The 16,673-nt window shown below is 43.3% G+C and overlaps 1 protein-coding gene across 2 annotated transcripts; it reads right to left on the bottom strand.

The window, feature by feature from the left end:
* Window positions 1–1,104: 1,104 nt before the first annotated feature.
* Window positions 1,105–15,972, bottom strand: serinc4 (serine incorporator 4). 2 transcript variants are annotated; one of them, XM_068343412.1, is made up of 11 exons: window positions 15,908–15,972; window positions 10,208–10,375; window positions 9,930–10,108; window positions 9,383–9,462; window positions 8,989–9,082; window positions 6,171–6,382; window positions 5,210–5,305; window positions 2,328–2,454; window positions 2,135–2,247; window positions 1,396–1,549; window positions 1,105–1,316 (listed from the first exon to the last, which is right to left on the bottom strand). In XM_068343412.1, the coding sequence occupies exons 1-11, from the start codon at window positions 15,935–15,937 to the stop codon at window positions 1,109–1,111; spliced, it is 1,461 nt and encodes a 486-aa protein (XP_068199513.1). In that variant the 5' UTR covers window positions 15,938–15,972; the 3' UTR covers window positions 1,105–1,108. The 2 variants fall into 2 exon arrangements, with proteins under 2 accessions (XP_068199513.1, XP_068199449.1); XM_068343348.1 differs by lacking the exon at window positions 15,908–15,972 and adding an exon at window positions 12,440–13,027.
* Window positions 15,973–16,673: the final 701 nt, after the last annotated feature.

Below are 16,673 nucleotides of genomic sequence, written 5' to 3'. Positions count from 1 at the left end.
TTTAAGCTGTTTTGTCTACATTTTCTGGTTTGTTAATGTGAGCACTAATAAAATACAATTCCTGTTATTATTAAATACAATCAAAGCTTATTCCTTTAAGCCTTATAAACCTACATTTACTTCTTTGTGAAGTTATTTGTGCAGACTGGAACCCAGATCCAGCAAATACCTGTCACTGTTAAAATTATCCGTAATATAAAACTTGTAATATTTCTCTGCATTTCAGCTTCAAATTTCAGTTTTATTTTGTGACAACACTGCTTAAGGTCTGGTTAGGTTTAGGCACGAAAACTAGAGGATCATATTATTTTTGAAATGCAAAAATGTCCCGATGTCTCCTTTAGAATACAATCCCAACCCAACAGCATTGTTTTCCAGACCTTTTACCTGTTTAGACAGGTATCAAGTTGAAATTTCATATTTGAATCGTAAATTTGAACGCGAGTTTTGAGAGGGTAAATAAGAATGCAGTTACACTCCTGGGTTTGCCTTGTTGTGATTATCAACCTTCAGGTGACCTTTGACTTGTCTCTCAGGCGAGATGGAATAATTTCGTGTTGCCCGTCTTCCAGTTTTGATGTCATTTCACCCACAGTTCTGCTTTGAGATGTGTTCTTGACAACAACAAAAAATAGTCAACTTCTCATCTGATGTCAGATGACTGACAGGTTGATTGGGATGTGTACCTAAAAAAAAAGCAAATATCTATAATACCCTCTTTTAAAATAGTCTACATACATCCAGAACTTTAAAATAATACTAAACCTAAAGCGTTAAAATTCATTTATGTCTTTATCTCTATACCTACTTTCTGTTATTCCCCTATAGGGGGCGACTCTTCACCCCTTCTGGTCCCTTTGGCAATTTATTATGTAAATGTTTCCAAACCACAAAGCCTTCATTCGTGGTTTAACGTCACGGCGTCCAGCCTGTGACATCAGGTCGTCCCGCTCTCACTGGTCCGTCCCACGTCCCTGTGAGTCTTGAACACCTGACCTCTTTGACTTCCGCTCCAGGAAGTTCCTTTTTATGGTGGAGGAGTCTCAGACTCATCTGAGTTCTTGTCCCCGTTGCGCCCTTTCCGGCTGGCCCCTTGGTGGACAGAACGTCAGACGCTGACGGAGACGTGACGCGAGGACGGCGAGCGGCGTTTGATCCGCGAGCGACGAGGTCTGGATTCTGACTGGCAGCTGCAGAGCGGGCCCAGAAGCAGCCAAAGGTAGAGGATGACGCAGGCCCAGCAGGACGACATCTTCACCCAGAAGGTCGACCAGCTGCCGTGGGTGAAGGTGGTCTCCAGCACCGCCGATTCGTAGCTGGGGGAGGACGGATCTGTCAGCTAGGATCTGTTAGCTACAGTCCATTCCTACAACACCTGGAGACTGGGCGACTAACCTGAACCAGTTGGTGAGGGTCATCATGACGTACAGCGAAGCCAAGAAGAAGACGAAATGGAAGAAGAAGTAACTGTACGCCACTCGCTGGGTCTCGTTGTGAATGACCTTCTGACAGCCTTTGTTCTCGTCGTCCATCACAAACTCCTCTTCGACTGAAAAGACAAACGTACTGTGTGTCAAGCACTCGCCTGCGAGAGACCGCGGTGTCGCTCTGAGCAAAGCATCTTGGGATTGGTCAAGAACAGAAAGAAAACACCGATAAACGGTCAGAGCATCAGAGAAAGTCCGCCAAAGGAGATCGATTGGTGCAAAGTGCAGCCAATGAGTTAGAGATAAAACTAGATGACCTCATTTAGTTTTTACCTCGTCGGTGATGAATAGACGTGTAGCCTCTGTTTTTGTTAGCATGGTTGAGTTTAGGCAGTTTTGAGTACTTTTGATGGATTTTTTGGCTTTGGGTCATCTTTAATATCTTGATTCTGTTGTTAAAGATCAAATAGTTGGGAGTCCAACATACGTAGACCTTTGAGGTATCCCTCTTCCTTTGAGGTATCCCTCTTGGTGCATAGTGCTGGCAGCAACGGAGTTAGTAAAAATGCTTGAATCTCTGTCCTAAAGAGAACCGACTCGATTGATCGATTGATTTTCACTTTCAGCTCAACTGTTTTTTTAACGTTGAGGTAATTTAGGCGGTTTGAGTTCAGGACAACGCAACTTTGACGACGTGCAGAACCAACCTTCGTCTTCCTCGGGGCAGCAGAAGCAGCAGGTGGCCTTCTGGAACTCATAGCGATAAACTTTGATCATCCAGAAGGGACCGAACACCTCGGCCAGGTAGGACGCTTCATTACTGGGGAGAATCAGACTCAACATTTGTCATTCCATCATTCCAAATCCGCAAACCGTTAATGAAATGAACGAGTCTCTCACCAAGCAAACAGGACACAGCAGTACATGATGGCGGCTCCTATGATGGCCACAGCGTTGCCTTCTTTCTGGATGCCATCTTGCCCCACATTGGGGTAGCAGACGGTCATGTTGGTGCCCTGGTACACCACTAGGACAGACGAGAGGTTAGCACGTTAGCATCCCAGACAAGATCGCTCAAGTTCAACGTTTCAAACCGGCCACACTCTCATTTCTTCTCCATCGCTTAATTCCTGGGAAATTCCTTTCTTTCTTGTAAAAGGAGGTCTCAGGGTGTACTCACCCTCCGGACACACACACACACACACACACACACACACACACACACACACACACACACACACACACACACACACTCATGCAAACATGCTACATGTGCACGACCTCTAGTTCCCAAACACACAGGAATCCAGGATCCTCAGCTGGCAGGGGATCCTTAAGACCTGAAGAACTCAAAACATGCTCCAGGAATCAGTGCACCGCTAGCTGCAGACATGCTAACGTTAGCTGCAGCTGCTGCAGAGGACTTGGCTGTCATGCTATCAAACACAGAGCTACATGCTTTTGGACATGTCTTCTGTTTGACCAGGTGTTTCCTCAGGTTTGACAGGTTGGTTCCTGCCAACTTCAAGTGGAGCCAAATCCTGGATACCTCCACCGAGGAGCCATTAAATGTTGGAGTGGGTTCAGATCCGGATCACCTCCGTCTTTAAGGGGTGAGATAGAGAGACTGCTGGCATCTCTCCCCAGTCAGAGGAAGATGATGAGGAAGATGATGAGGATGATGATGATGATGATAATGCCCTGGAATGGAAGATCCTCCAAGGGCGGTGAGGACACGACTCCCATCTGTCAAAGACGGGGACCAGGATCACCTGTGTAGTTAGAGACCGTGTGTGTGTGTGTGTGTGTGTGTGTGTGTGTGTGTGTGTGTGTGTGTGTGTGTGTGTGTGTGTGTGTGTGTGTGTGTGTGTGTGTGTGTGTGTGTGTCATTGTGAGGTTGCAGAGTAGAATCAGCCTTCTGGGAACAGACTTGGCTGGAAGGCCAATATGAAGACTGTAACGAGGATGGATGTCTTTGTGTAATACACACACACACACACACACACACACACACACACACACACACACACACACACACACGCACAATAATATTCAACTTTCAACCGCTGTTGCTGTTTCCTTTTTCACTCACTGTAATTAACGGGTTCCTCACCTGTCATGACAACATCACTTGGTGTGTGTGTGTGTGTGTGTGTGTGTGTGTGTGTGTGTGTGTGTGTGTGTGTGTGTGTGTGTGTGTGTGTGTGTGTGTGTGTGTGTGTGTGTGTGTGTGTGTGTGTGTGTGTGTGTGGTTCATTGTCTGTGGTGAAAAGTGTTTTTAAAGCCTCGAGGAACATATTTTCTCAACAAGTTGCTACAAAGTTCTGCACTGTCCTGGGACTCACACACACACACACACACACACACACACACACACACACACACACACACACACACACACACACACACACACACACACACACACACACACACACATTCATCATACTGTCGTCCTCCTACAGTATGTGTCGTGTTATGATTCCGTGTTCATCATAGCTGTAATCAGATTACATGATTACATTATAATCAGTAATCCGATCGATCATTTGGTTTATAAACCCGACAAACTGGTGAAACGCATCAGTGAATTTCACGCTTGTGTGTCTGCATCGTTTAAAATTCAAGAGAGAGAAAAATTCTCTCCTTTGACAAGTTTGGACAAAAAAACTTTTAATGTCTTTTTCTAATTAATGTTAAGATAAATAGAATAAAATTGAGTCTGAACGATTGTAGCTGTCACCCTGGTGCATGTCTGTGTCTCCCCCAGTCTCTCCTCTCTCTCTTTTTCTTTCCTTCTTCTAATAAAGAAAACATAATCATTCAATTGATCACACAAACCTGTAATCCTAACGGCTTCCTGGAGTTTAAAAAAACACCTTGAATCCCTTCTAACCACACGTGAACCCGACGGTAAACAACTCTTTGTTTTTCCTTCCGACCTTTCAACTTTCCTCAACTGTAAAAACACACACAGATCACTCTTTCCCTGACGGATCTTTTAAAAAAAAAAGCAAAAAAAAAAAAAAAAAGCATCTGACTCTCCGTTCAACGGGAGGCGAACATGTGTAATGACGTGTTATTATGTTGTCAATGAATCCCAGAGGAATGTGAAACAAATATCCATCAGCCTGTCCTCACCACGGGCCACCAGCCCAGCAGGCAGCGTGTCGGAGCACATCACCCGTGTGCGTGTGTGTGTGTGTGTGTGTGTACATCCACATTTGTATGTTTGCCATCAAGATGTGAACCCTTAGCCTCGGCGCTAATGCCTCTCTGTCTAACCTGCTGCCAACAGGTGAGTCATCAGGAGGAAACTAAAGGTAAATTACAGATGGTCGCACCAAACGGAGCAGGATGATGAGGAACCAACGGGCAAACCTTGAAAACATTTAAGTTACAGGCTTTTATTTTAGCGGTGGAGACAAGCCGAGGTGCGCTAAGGTATCCAAAGCTGTTTAAATCAATCCTCTGGACTTAAAGAACGTTTCTCGGAGACGTTCTGGCGTCTCATCCAAGAGGCTTCTTCAGTTCTAGCGAACTGATCACAACAACTGAAGAAGCCTCTTGGATGAGAGGCCAAAGGTCTCCGAGAAACGTTCTTAAAGTGGATTGATTTAGTCAGTGTTGGATCACCATGACCTGGAAAACCGAGAACCTACACAAATAAACTCCTTTGTTTTCTAGAACCTCTTCTGGACCAGAGTCCGAAGTCTTTTCTACCGTGTTGGTGTCTCTGGTTATGTTCCAGACATGTGCCCCCATGCTGCTGGTATTCAGGGTACCTTTCTCTGGTGGGCGGCTGGACAGCGCTGAAAAGGTGAGGTACATGACGTAGCAGCTGATGATGGAGGCTTGAAGGAGGCCTGACCGAGGCTGCTCTGCAAACACGGAAAAGGGGACAGTTAGCACACAGAGAAGTATTGAAGTATTGCAGAACACAAGGACTCATGCATAGTTTGTTCTGCCATCAAATAAATAAACTAAGCTTAAATTTTATTGACTTTATTGAAGCGTACGGAAGCAGTTGAATTTGTTTCCTGCTCAGATTTTCCCCTGACGAATGAGAATTAGCGACACCTAGTGGTTAAGTCAAGGATTGCAGCCACATGGACACCATCTATGATCGTTTTTGGGTTTCGGGTGATTTATATTAATGGAAACCTTCATTATGAATACATTATGACAATGATGGAGAGTCAGACTTTATTGGCTGGAACAGAAGCCTCTGAGCGATCCACTGATTCAGTGTGTGATATTTAATGAACACCTTCCCCAACGTACCATTGGTTTAGCTCCAAGGCTAAAGATTTCAGCCCATATCTGGCACTGCAGCTTTCATTCAAACTATATTTATGTTTCAATTCAATTTCTATATTAGATCACATTGCTCTTTCTCTTCTCTGGCTGCTGTAAAAAAAGTAGAACATATAGATAAAATCGTCATCTGCAAAGAATCTCCAGCTGTCTTATCGTCCTGGCTTGAGAATGCTAGAATAAATAGTTCCACCTCTGTAACCAGCTGTTATCATAAAACCCAGACATGTGCAGACAGAACGGAGCTGCCGTCAACATTTGGCTTTAACAGGGAGAAGGAGATAATATTAGCATCATAGCACCTAATTATTATTATCTGCAGCAGAACTGGTTTCAACAGGGCGAAGTTTGCATAGCTGGGAGATGGATAAGTGTTATTCCAGAGGCGGTGGTGGTGGTGGTGGTGGTGGGGGTGTTTGGTCGACTCACTCTGCTTCACGCACGGCGTGATGGCGATGAAGGACATGAGTCCGCAGAGCCCCAGGTTGATCCACAGCAGGGCCTTGTTGAAGTGGCAGGCAATGGGGTGTGTGTAGTACTTGTACATGAAGGTGAAGGCCATGGTGGCGATGGTGTAGAAGAAGAGGGTGGCGCACGTCACGGCCAGATACCAACGCTTGTTCTCAGCGGCTCCGGTCAACCTGAGAAGCATTTTGCGGTAAATACAGTGGTTCGTCTACTTACGAACGTCTCTGCATATACGACTTTTTAAAGTTACGAAACGCCTCAACAGGAAAACATTGCCTCTAGTTTCGAAAGAAATTTCAGGATACGAAAGGTAAAAATACAGTATGGGCTGATACTCGCTGCTCCCACAGGTTCCTGAATGCAACATTCTTATAGCTGCTCTGCCATTGGCTATTACCTAGCATCCTGGCATCCCATTGGCTAAGAGGGACCTCTGCTTGTATCTAGATAGGTGTCTATGCAGCGTCCTCGTCATTCGGCTCTCGAACCATAATGTGTTCTGATAGTTTAACGTAAATATATTAACTTTTAGAGTATTCACTATGGAGCCCAAGAAAGTGACGGAGAAAAGAGGAAAAGAAAAGACGAAGAAAAGAGTTTTTTTGTCCGTACAAACAAAGTAAGAGATCATAGAAAAGCCTGAAAAAGGGATGCGTTTGGTTGATCTCACCAAAGAATATGGCCGTAATGCATCTACAATCACCACGTTAGTAAAACTAAAGGAAGTTTAAGGAGTTTAAGGCGTCGCGTGGGTGGTTAGAGAAGTTCAGAAGGAGGACTGGAATTCACTCTGTTGTTCATGGTGGGGCAAGAGGGCATGAACCAAAGAGGGCAAAAAACAATGAGGACAGCAGTTAAAAGGTAAATGACTGTCATTATTATTCTTTATTCTGTTCTTTGTTTTTTACATTATGCACAAATCTCATTTATTGTGTAATAATCTAAATGTAACATGTATTTGTTACATGTTTTGATGCATTTTTATGCTTTATAAAACATTTATGTCTGAATTTTGGGGGACTTGGAACGGATTAGGTCATTTGCATGGAAAACGCGTCTCTAATTACGTAATTTCTTCCAGAACCAACTAATTTCGTAAGTAGAGGTACCACTGTATTTTCAAATCAATGAGGAGGTAATTACGCAAATATCACACATTTGGAACTGCATGTGGTTAGGACAATTATAATGAACATGTTCTAGTCCCGATCCGCCCTTCTATCAGCGTTTCTTTGATATTTACCCCCCTCTATTCATCAAACCTGACACAGCCAAGCCAAGAGGATTTTAATTCATGAGTGTTTGCTTTGGAAAAACTCTTGAGAGAATAAATCCTCTGCTTCCCCGCAGGAACAAGTTTGTCATACGGCAGCAGAGCTCCGAGGCGACTGACCGGCTGACGGGTCGACTGCAGCAGCTGAACGCAGTAAATAAAAACCTGAGACCATCTGACTGTCAGCGGGACGCAGATGTGATCACCGGGCAACCAAAGCAATAAAACAAGAGGGAAAGAAGCAGATCGGGAAAATGGAGTGCAGCTTCGACGACGTGATCACGTCTCCTGGTGGGTTTCATTTTTTAAAAATGTACAGGAAAAAATACAGAAAATTAAAAAATTTTAATTTTTAATTTTTTTATAATTTTTAAAAATTCTAAAAATGTAGAGATTTTAAAAATTTACAGAAGAAATACAAAAATGTTAAAATTAAAATTTTTTCAATTTTCAGAAATTTAAACTTATAAAAGTACAGAAAAAAAATGTCGCTATCTCATCTTAAACCGCTTCTTCCAAATTGTGGGTCACAGGGGTTGCCACGGGCTCAGAATATACAGAATAATATAAAATATAAAGTTGTTGATTTCAGTTTGAGCAATTAAATAATATATAATAAAGTATCATCAATAATGATAGCTACGCTGTCTGTAGCTTAGCTGCTAGCTATAACCTGGGTGTCGTTAATTAGTTCCAGGAGATGTGATGTAAGTCGAAAAATGACGTAAGTTGAATTAACTCGTCTCCAGGCTGAAACTGAAGATAACCATTCCCATTTCTGTGCAGTACTTGATTTATAAATGTATTTTAATAATATTTGTTTAATATGAATCTATTTTAAGCTTAGAAATAATTACATTTTATTTTTTATTATAGTACAGGACAAATTTCACTGGCTTATCTTCAGCTGCTTCTGCCTCATTGCGTCTCAGGAGTGGTTGCTAGGGACTGATAATATATTATATGTTTTTATTTTTATTATTTGTACATTAACATGATATTATGGGCTTTTAATGGTTTACTTGAGTTTTTACGATTCCAATATTTGTGGCGGAAAGACATAACGTGGAGTAAAATGACGTTAACTTGATTTGTATTTTTCTGTGTATATTTTGGAAAAAAAGTGATGTATGATCGAGAATGATATAATTTGAAATAACGTAAGTCAAGATTTACGTGTAACAGGTAATTTTATTTAAAGAGTGACAAATTGGGAAGAAAATGTCTTTCATATCAAGAGATTGATGGGGGGGGGTGAATTCAGTGATGGAACAGCTAGTCAGTAGTGTTGTAAGCTAATAGGAACAAATACACACACGTCATCAGCGTATAGCAGTACGTTCAGGAGGATTTTGTGTTGCTGTTTGGCTGAGCTGCTCTAAAAATGTCCGCTGAACTGAGAAATTTTAATTTCCAGTGTCATGTTGTTGAATTTGAGTGAACTGTTCCTTTAATATTTCTACACATTCTGATCCAGAATGAAGTCTACGTCGCCGCTTCACTCACCAGTTCTTATTCCAGGTGTGTGCAAAAGCCGTGATGAGGATGAGTTGGATGAGGATGAAGGCAAATCCTCCCACCACCCCAACATAATGCCAAGCTGAGAGAGGGGAAGACAAAAGGGGGGTGGGGGAGAAAAAGAACCATCATCCATCTAATGGGATCCATGAGAGGGACGCCAGATCGGCTGAGACGAAGAGCGAGGAAGAAGAGCCGTAAATCACCAACTGGTTCTGACGTCAGGTTTTTAGACTAATTACCTCCAAACAAAGTGGACCTGGGACATTTATGGTTCAATAACTCACAGCAGCCTGGGGAAGGTTTTGGGAGCCAGTCTCTACTGCCCCCTAGCGGGGGTAAGAGACGTTACACCCACACATCATCTGAACCAGGAGCTTACCGTGGAGGAAAGACTCTGTGGGGATGAAGAAGGCGGCGGTGCACATCCCGAGCAGTGTGATGAACTTCAGGAACCAGAATCTGGAAGGTAACCCCCAACAACAACAACAACCTCAGTTTATTTGGACCATTACACAAAAGCACAGATTAAATCTTCACAACACTGTGACCTGGTCACTCCCTGACCTTCTCCAGACCAGTTACAACTTTAACCTTTGTCACCGACCCTGAAGCTTTCCTCCACTCCGCCGGTAAGAGTCTTGTGAGATTTCTAACCAGAGACAAGCAGCAATCCGGCTCCACAAATCCTAATCTGAGCCACGTCACAGCTTTAATCTACTGCAGCAATGGAAAGTGTGACAATGAAGAGCTTTAAATAGTGCAAGCGGGCCACGCAAGGTGAGCTGGAGAGTTTCCTGGCGCTGTGATGAAGCGTTCACAAACAAATCCAAAGAAATAGTCGGCAAAGCATTGATGGAAAAAACACAAACATGTGGCTTCCAGTCAGGAGGAATGAGTTGAAACGGTTTCTGAGGACGTGAACTCACCCGTTGTGTATGAGGGCCCTGAAGTCCTGACTGGACTTTACATCTATAAGGAAGAGCGCCATCATCAGGTAGAAACAGGACGTGCCGAAGCAGACTCTGTAGACCGCCGAGTAGCCCACCAGCATCTCACAGTGGCCGCCGCCGTGCGCCTGATCACACACCACGTTGAAGAAAGGCACCTGAAACACACAAGTCAGACGTCTAGAAAGAGGCAACAGTTGATGTTGAGATGATTTTTGAGGTTTTCTTTTGGCTCAGGGGTTCGGATCCACGCTCACATTTTCCCTGACCAGTTCGGAGACGGTGCGAGACAGCATGAGGCAGGAGATGGCGCAGCTCAGGACGTGGAAGATGGTGTACATGACCCGCGTGCTGGTGGACGACTTGACCGGGGGGCAGAAGGCACAGCAGAAGGAGCAGGGGGCCGGTCCACAGCAGCAGCATATCTGAGGAGGAGAGGAAGGGGTCAGTCTCCATAGCAACCGGAAACACATCCGAACGGTGAGTCCAGGGGCTTGAGCCGGAGCTCTCTGGAGACTTTTTGGAGGTCAGGGGTTGGGGACGGCTTTGGCAGCGAAGTGATTGGAGGCAGATTAATCTAATGAATCCCACGACATCTGGCCGGTTCTGGTTCTGATAAATCTGAGCTGTGCACGACTGGACGCCAGCCCACCACCGCTGATCCTGAGGAGGCAGACGTCGACTTGACGCTCAAGCTAACGCCACAGATTATAATCTGAGGGTCCATCAGTGTTATGAGGACACAACAGGACGTATAGGACAGGCAGGATTTTTTTAATCTCATGATGGAATGGTTTTTGGACAGTTTTAGTCTCTTTTTCAATGTGAGCTGTTCAGTGTGTATCCTGTTCCACTCCAAACAAGAGGAATTACCAGCGTCCAGTCAGTAAATCCACAGTAGTAGCTACATAAACAGCAGGATTACACTCATGTTGTAAAATTCTGCTGTTTTCCAAAAACGGAAAACAAACATGCGTCATTGAGTCACTGAATGATGTCCCTGCATCACCAGGAACACACACTTTAGTTTATTTGTATGTCCTGCAACCACAAATACTCATTAGAGCACCAAATGTGGATTAATCCGCTGCTGAAAATAGTCCCTCGTGAGTTCACCTGTTTGAGCCTGTGAGGAGAAGTTTTCACCTGACAAGGAGGTCTACTCATGGGTTTCCTGCCAGAGGACAACATGATCTGCCCCCCGATGGTGACCTGACAGGGGATGAAGTGGGACTGGAGTCCTCTGGTCTGAACATCCAGTGGATTATACATGCTAAAGAGGCTTCATGGGTGGCCTTCCAGTGTAAAAACAAGATTGAAAGTCCAGAGTTCCATTCCAGTTGAGATAACCAGTAGAATTGCCCTCCATGTTACCCTGCCTAGTGGGCAAAACCAGACAATATGGTCTATAGTGTGTCCTTCCACCACGACAAACATGATTAGATACTCGTCCAGTGGACGAACTGGGAAGATGTGCCTCTAAGGGTGTGTCTTGTGTTTCCAGTGGGTCGTTACTGGTAAAGGTTCCAATCCAGAGGGGAAAACGACACAAGTTGCACCAGTGAACGCCTTTGAATTGGAGAAAACGTGGTAATTGTTTCTCTACTAGAACCTTCTAGTGGAGAAATCTGGTGCAGGGCCCAGCGGTTAGGGTTAGGGTCAATTAGACGGACATGTTTCTAAATGATTTTCTGTTAGGTTGATTTGCAATATTTGAGTCACATGATTGAAGATATTTTTGTGCCTCACTACCTTTTTACATCCCTGCCCCTAAGACACCATCAGGTCACCACTGCAGCACAACAATTTCAGTCAAAACACCTGAAGTGACACCTGTCTGACAGCTTCAACAAAAATGACAGCACAAACCCCGACTGTACTATTCTTTCTGTCAACATCTCATGGAATGAAAATCTCTGCAACTGGAATAAAAACACCGGAACTGGCATAAAATTGTCTGAACTGGAGTAAAATTACCAAAACTAGAGTAAAACCAGCAGAATTGGCGTAAAATCACTTCAACTGGAGGTAAAATCAGCAGAAATGGAGGTAAAATCAGCAGAACTGGAGTAAAATCAGCAGAACTGGAGTAAAATTGCCTGAACTGCAGAAAAATGACATGAACTGGAGGTTAAATCACCTGAACTGGAGTGAAGTCATGAGAACTGGAGTAAAATTACCAAAACTAGAGTAAAATCAGCAGAACTGGAGGTAAAATCAGCAGAACTGGAGTAAAATCAGCAGAACTGGAGGTAAAATCAGCAGAATTGCAGCAAAATCAGCAGAACTGAAGGTAGAATCACCTGAACTGGAGTGAAGTCATGAGAATTGGAGTAAAATCACCTGAACTTGAGGTAAGATAGATTTACCTCTTCTTTTTATTGAAATCAACTCCAAAGTCGACTGTTGTTTCGCGACAACACCGTCGTGACCCTGAACACTCTCTCCCTGCGCCTCTGTCTCCCTCGCCACCGCTCCACATCTCTCACCTGATAGGCCACCATGTTGAGGAAGTAGCTGTAGACGCCGTTGCGGTTCACCCCCTGACTGACTGACATCGTGCCCGTTAACTGCTTTCCCTCGACCACCACCACTCTACATTTGGCCATGAACGTTCCAGCCGGTGGCGTCAGCTTCTGCTTGCAGAGATGGAACCCTCACATCCTCAGAGAGGCCAGAGGACAGACTCCTCAAACCGGCCTGTCAGGGAACGACGGTCAAAAAAGTAACAGCAGAACTCCCGCGGGTTGTGTCGACACGCTCCTTATGCTGGATTAAGAGTAAATCTAGTCCGGGTGGGCTCCCTGCAGCCGGGATCCACATGGATCAGGAGCTCTCAGGCCAGCCTGGCGGGGGAAGACGTTGTTTTGTTGCCCATATCCTGCCTGCTCGGCTTCTGCGGCTGTGTGGGATGCTGCCAGAAAATAGGAAGAGGTGGTGGCGAATGCCCGATGCTCTCACCCATCCTCCTCCCCCCTCGTCCAGTCAGATTAGGCATAGAGTCCGCGAGGGGGAGGAGGGCCGAGGGAGGGGAGTAGGTCGACGGGGACCATGTGTCAATCCCATCTGTCCCTCCCATCCCTTCCCCCCCAGCGCCGCATAAAAGTTAAACTACAAAGGGATTGGGAAATACTTGTGCTTAATCCAGATTTATGGAATTAAACAATTACTCCATGTGACTCCTGAAAGTGTCCCATCTATGACCCCCCCACCACCACCACCAACACCAGCACCCGAAACCGCCATCGTCCAACTTTGTGTGTCGCTCACACAAAGAGGTCACGTCCATAATCCTAATAAGTTATCATGACCGCATTACGACCTACTAACAGTGAAGTAGGGCAGGCCGCTAGCAGCGCTAGCAGCATTAGCATTAGCATTAGCAGACGCGCTCACAGGCTGGTGGATTCTCGTGGCGCACAAATTGATTTAATCTTTTAAAAGGTCTAATCTTACATTCATTTGCTCTCTAGATTTAGAGGCTCCGCTTTTCTGAATAAATGAATTGGAGGCATCAACTTTGGAGCTGCGTTTGAACAAAGGAGAGTGTGTCAGGTGAGAGTTCGTAGGTTCATGGATACAGGTAAACCTGGGTTTACGTCGTTCGGAGTTACGTCGTTCTCGATTATACGTCGGATTTCAAAAAAACGCGGAAAACGGAAAAATAAAAAATGAGGTTTACCTCATTTTACTCCACTTTATTTCTGTCTGTCGCAAACACTGTAATCATAAATAATCCAATTATTTTGTTTTTTGTTAATTATTTTATTATTTTATTTTATTTTTTTCCTTGCCTGAAATAAAAGAATAAATAAAATAAATAAATAAAATTGCTAGATAACCATTAAAACCTTATAATATCATGTTACTGTATAATAAATCACTATGAAAACATATAATATCACATTATTAGCCCGTAGCAACCCCCGTGACCCACAATGAGGAGGACGCCTCTGAAGACGAGGCGGCAAACTTTTTCTGTACTGTATTAAAATATAAAATTTATGTGTTTGTCATCTTAAAATAGATTCGTTTTAACCAAATATTATAGAAAATGCAATCATGAATAAATATCAGTACAGAACTGGGAGGGATTATTACAACCAAACTTATTAAGTAGAATCAGCGAACACACACTGCTGGAACGTAACGGTGTGTGTGATGTCTGCTAAAACGCGCTGAGTGCATGGGGAGAGCTTCAGATTAGATTTGGGTAATGTGGGGGGCGGAGCTCTGGGATAATCCCGTCGTGGTTCAGCCATCTCCCGTCGGTCAGGATGACCTTCACCCGCCCAGACGGGACACCGGTGCATTCTGGGCCGCCGCGGACAGGGCGTGGGTCCCAGTCACCTGTGTCTCACCTGGTAACACACTGTTAACGCCGCATAAGACTCTGACTCGTCTGGGGCTGAGTCAAAAGCAACTGAGGCATCAAAAGATGTCCCATCAGAAGCAGAAATGACTCCTGATGTTCACACAACACAAAAACCTTTCAAACAGCATCAAAACCTAAAAAAAAAATTTTTTTTAAATTTTTTTCTGATGCTGATTTGTGGTGAAACATAAAGAAGCGATGAAACAATCCAGAGATAATCTGCGACCTTTGACTCTGCAGGACTTTTTCTTTCCACATACGTGTTTGGAGGAATCAAACCATCCCAGATCTCTCTCCTGTCACCGTTCCAGAGTCCGTCCAGGTTGACTTTCTAGGAACTAAGAGACTAAATAAAAGGAGTCGGACTCGGCTAAGAGGCTTGAACTCACAAACCCGGTGAATGAACTGTCTCCACAATCCAGAGTAGGGATTACTAGTCTGAGAATCCGATGACAGCAGAGGAAAACGCCCCAGTTTTTCTACTTTATAACGTGAATAAAAAATGTCTTATTTAGAAATAAAATGACCGCAAAAGCTTCATAAACTACAAATTTATGTCATATCCATAATCTGGTTCTGGATTACTCCCTCCAGCAGGAGCAGGTGTAAATCTGGAATCAACACGTGTTGCTCCGAGAAAGTTGGGGCCGCCTGGAGTTCTGGCATTCCCCGGGGGGGCCCCTTTTTCACCGCCGGATAATTGGTGCTGCCTTGTGGGAGAGGAGGAAGTGCCAAAGAGAACAAACACAAGCAAATAAGCGGATGCAAATCAGCGCTTGAGTGAATGCACTCAATCTATGGCTTTAGCGGGCCTTGAGCAATAATGGTTGGCCGGAATCCAAAACAGCTTTCAGTAAAAAAAAAGAGCGAGAACACGACGCGATCATTAATCATTTAGGATTCTTTTGGAGCAAAAAACGATGGAGAACGGTTTGTGAGCACATCAGTAAAACGATCTGTTGTTGTTCCTCACGTTCAGCAGGCGATAACAGGAGTGGTCATCGCCGTAGCAACACAATGGAGGCATTGATGGCGGCCGTGACGCGTGACGGAACATTAAATGACTTTTAGAAAACATCTCTAGAGCTTCACCGTGAAACTGCACCATCTCAAGCAAGTGAAGTGCTGCCATGCAAATTTACCTCCATATTTTATTTTATTTTTTTGTTTTTAAGACATGGTTTTCATCTTAATTCTCCTCCAAAAAAAATTGTTCCCATCATTTGAATGTTTTAAACTAATGGATTCTTCTGATTTTTCTTATTTTAAATATATTTATTGACTCTAAGAATAAAAAGCATCCTGTTTCCTTTGCTTTTATGGCCTCAAAATATAATTAATAAACATAATAATATTTATTTAATATTTATTTATATATTTATATAACATATATAATATAATATATATTTGTATTATTATATTATAATATATTTATATTATTAATATTTAATTAATTAATTTCCCTGATGGAACTTACTCAAGGGATAAATAAAGTTATACTCTACTCTCGACTCTACTCTAATAATAGAGAAAAGCAACCATTATTATTGATTATCACCTTTAGAGAGGAGTTTCTTCTCACCTGAGCCCGGAGCACACATCCTGACATCATGTCCTGAGGCCTGAAAGGTGACGACGGCTCCAAGCAGTCAGTCATATAGCAGGATGAAGGGGTTGCCGTGGAGACGGTAACATCTCTCTGGCCTCTGTGCCATTCCACCCGTTGCTCCCGACGACGCACATCACCTGAAGGATGAGCTGAAGAGGCGAGAGAGCACTGGTGTGATTTCCAGTCCAGCTCAGGGTTGGAGGCACTCAAGGGTTTCCCTTTCCTTTAATCTGATTATTGGTAGGTGGATTGAAAAAGATCAAGCACCAGAAAGAGCTGGAAAGTCTGGAGACACAGGAAATCTGTCACAGTGGCTGAATAGCTATTTTTATACAAGTAAACCTCTTACGACAGAAACAGATAGAACGAGTCTACAAAATCCAGTTATTTTTAAGTCATTGTCTTTCAGAGAAAACCAATTAGATAAAAATTAATTGAAGTTTGAAACATTTTTGATTATTGTAAATAAAACTTATGTACCTATTTTCAGGTTTCTGTGTTTATAATTCCCTTCCTGGAAACACTTCGTACTTCGTTTGGATTATATGATATGAATAAAGTTTTTTTAAAATTCATTATTTTAATAAATAATTTACAAAATAAATTTAAATGGCCAATTTCATCAAAAAATAATAATAAAACTGTATTAATACAAAAAAAGCACTTCGTATTTTATTTTAGTTCTATGGCAAGAATAAAAACAATTAAATTTATTATTTCTATAAATGATTTACAAAAT

Source organism: Antennarius striatus, chromosome 1 (assembly GCF_040054535.1).
Source record: "Antennarius striatus isolate MH-2024 chromosome 1, ASM4005453v1, whole genome shotgun sequence".
NCBI lineage: Eukaryota > Metazoa > Chordata > Actinopteri > Lophiiformes > Antennariidae > Antennarius > Antennarius striatus.
This window is presented reverse-complemented; position numbering and strand designations above follow the sequence as displayed.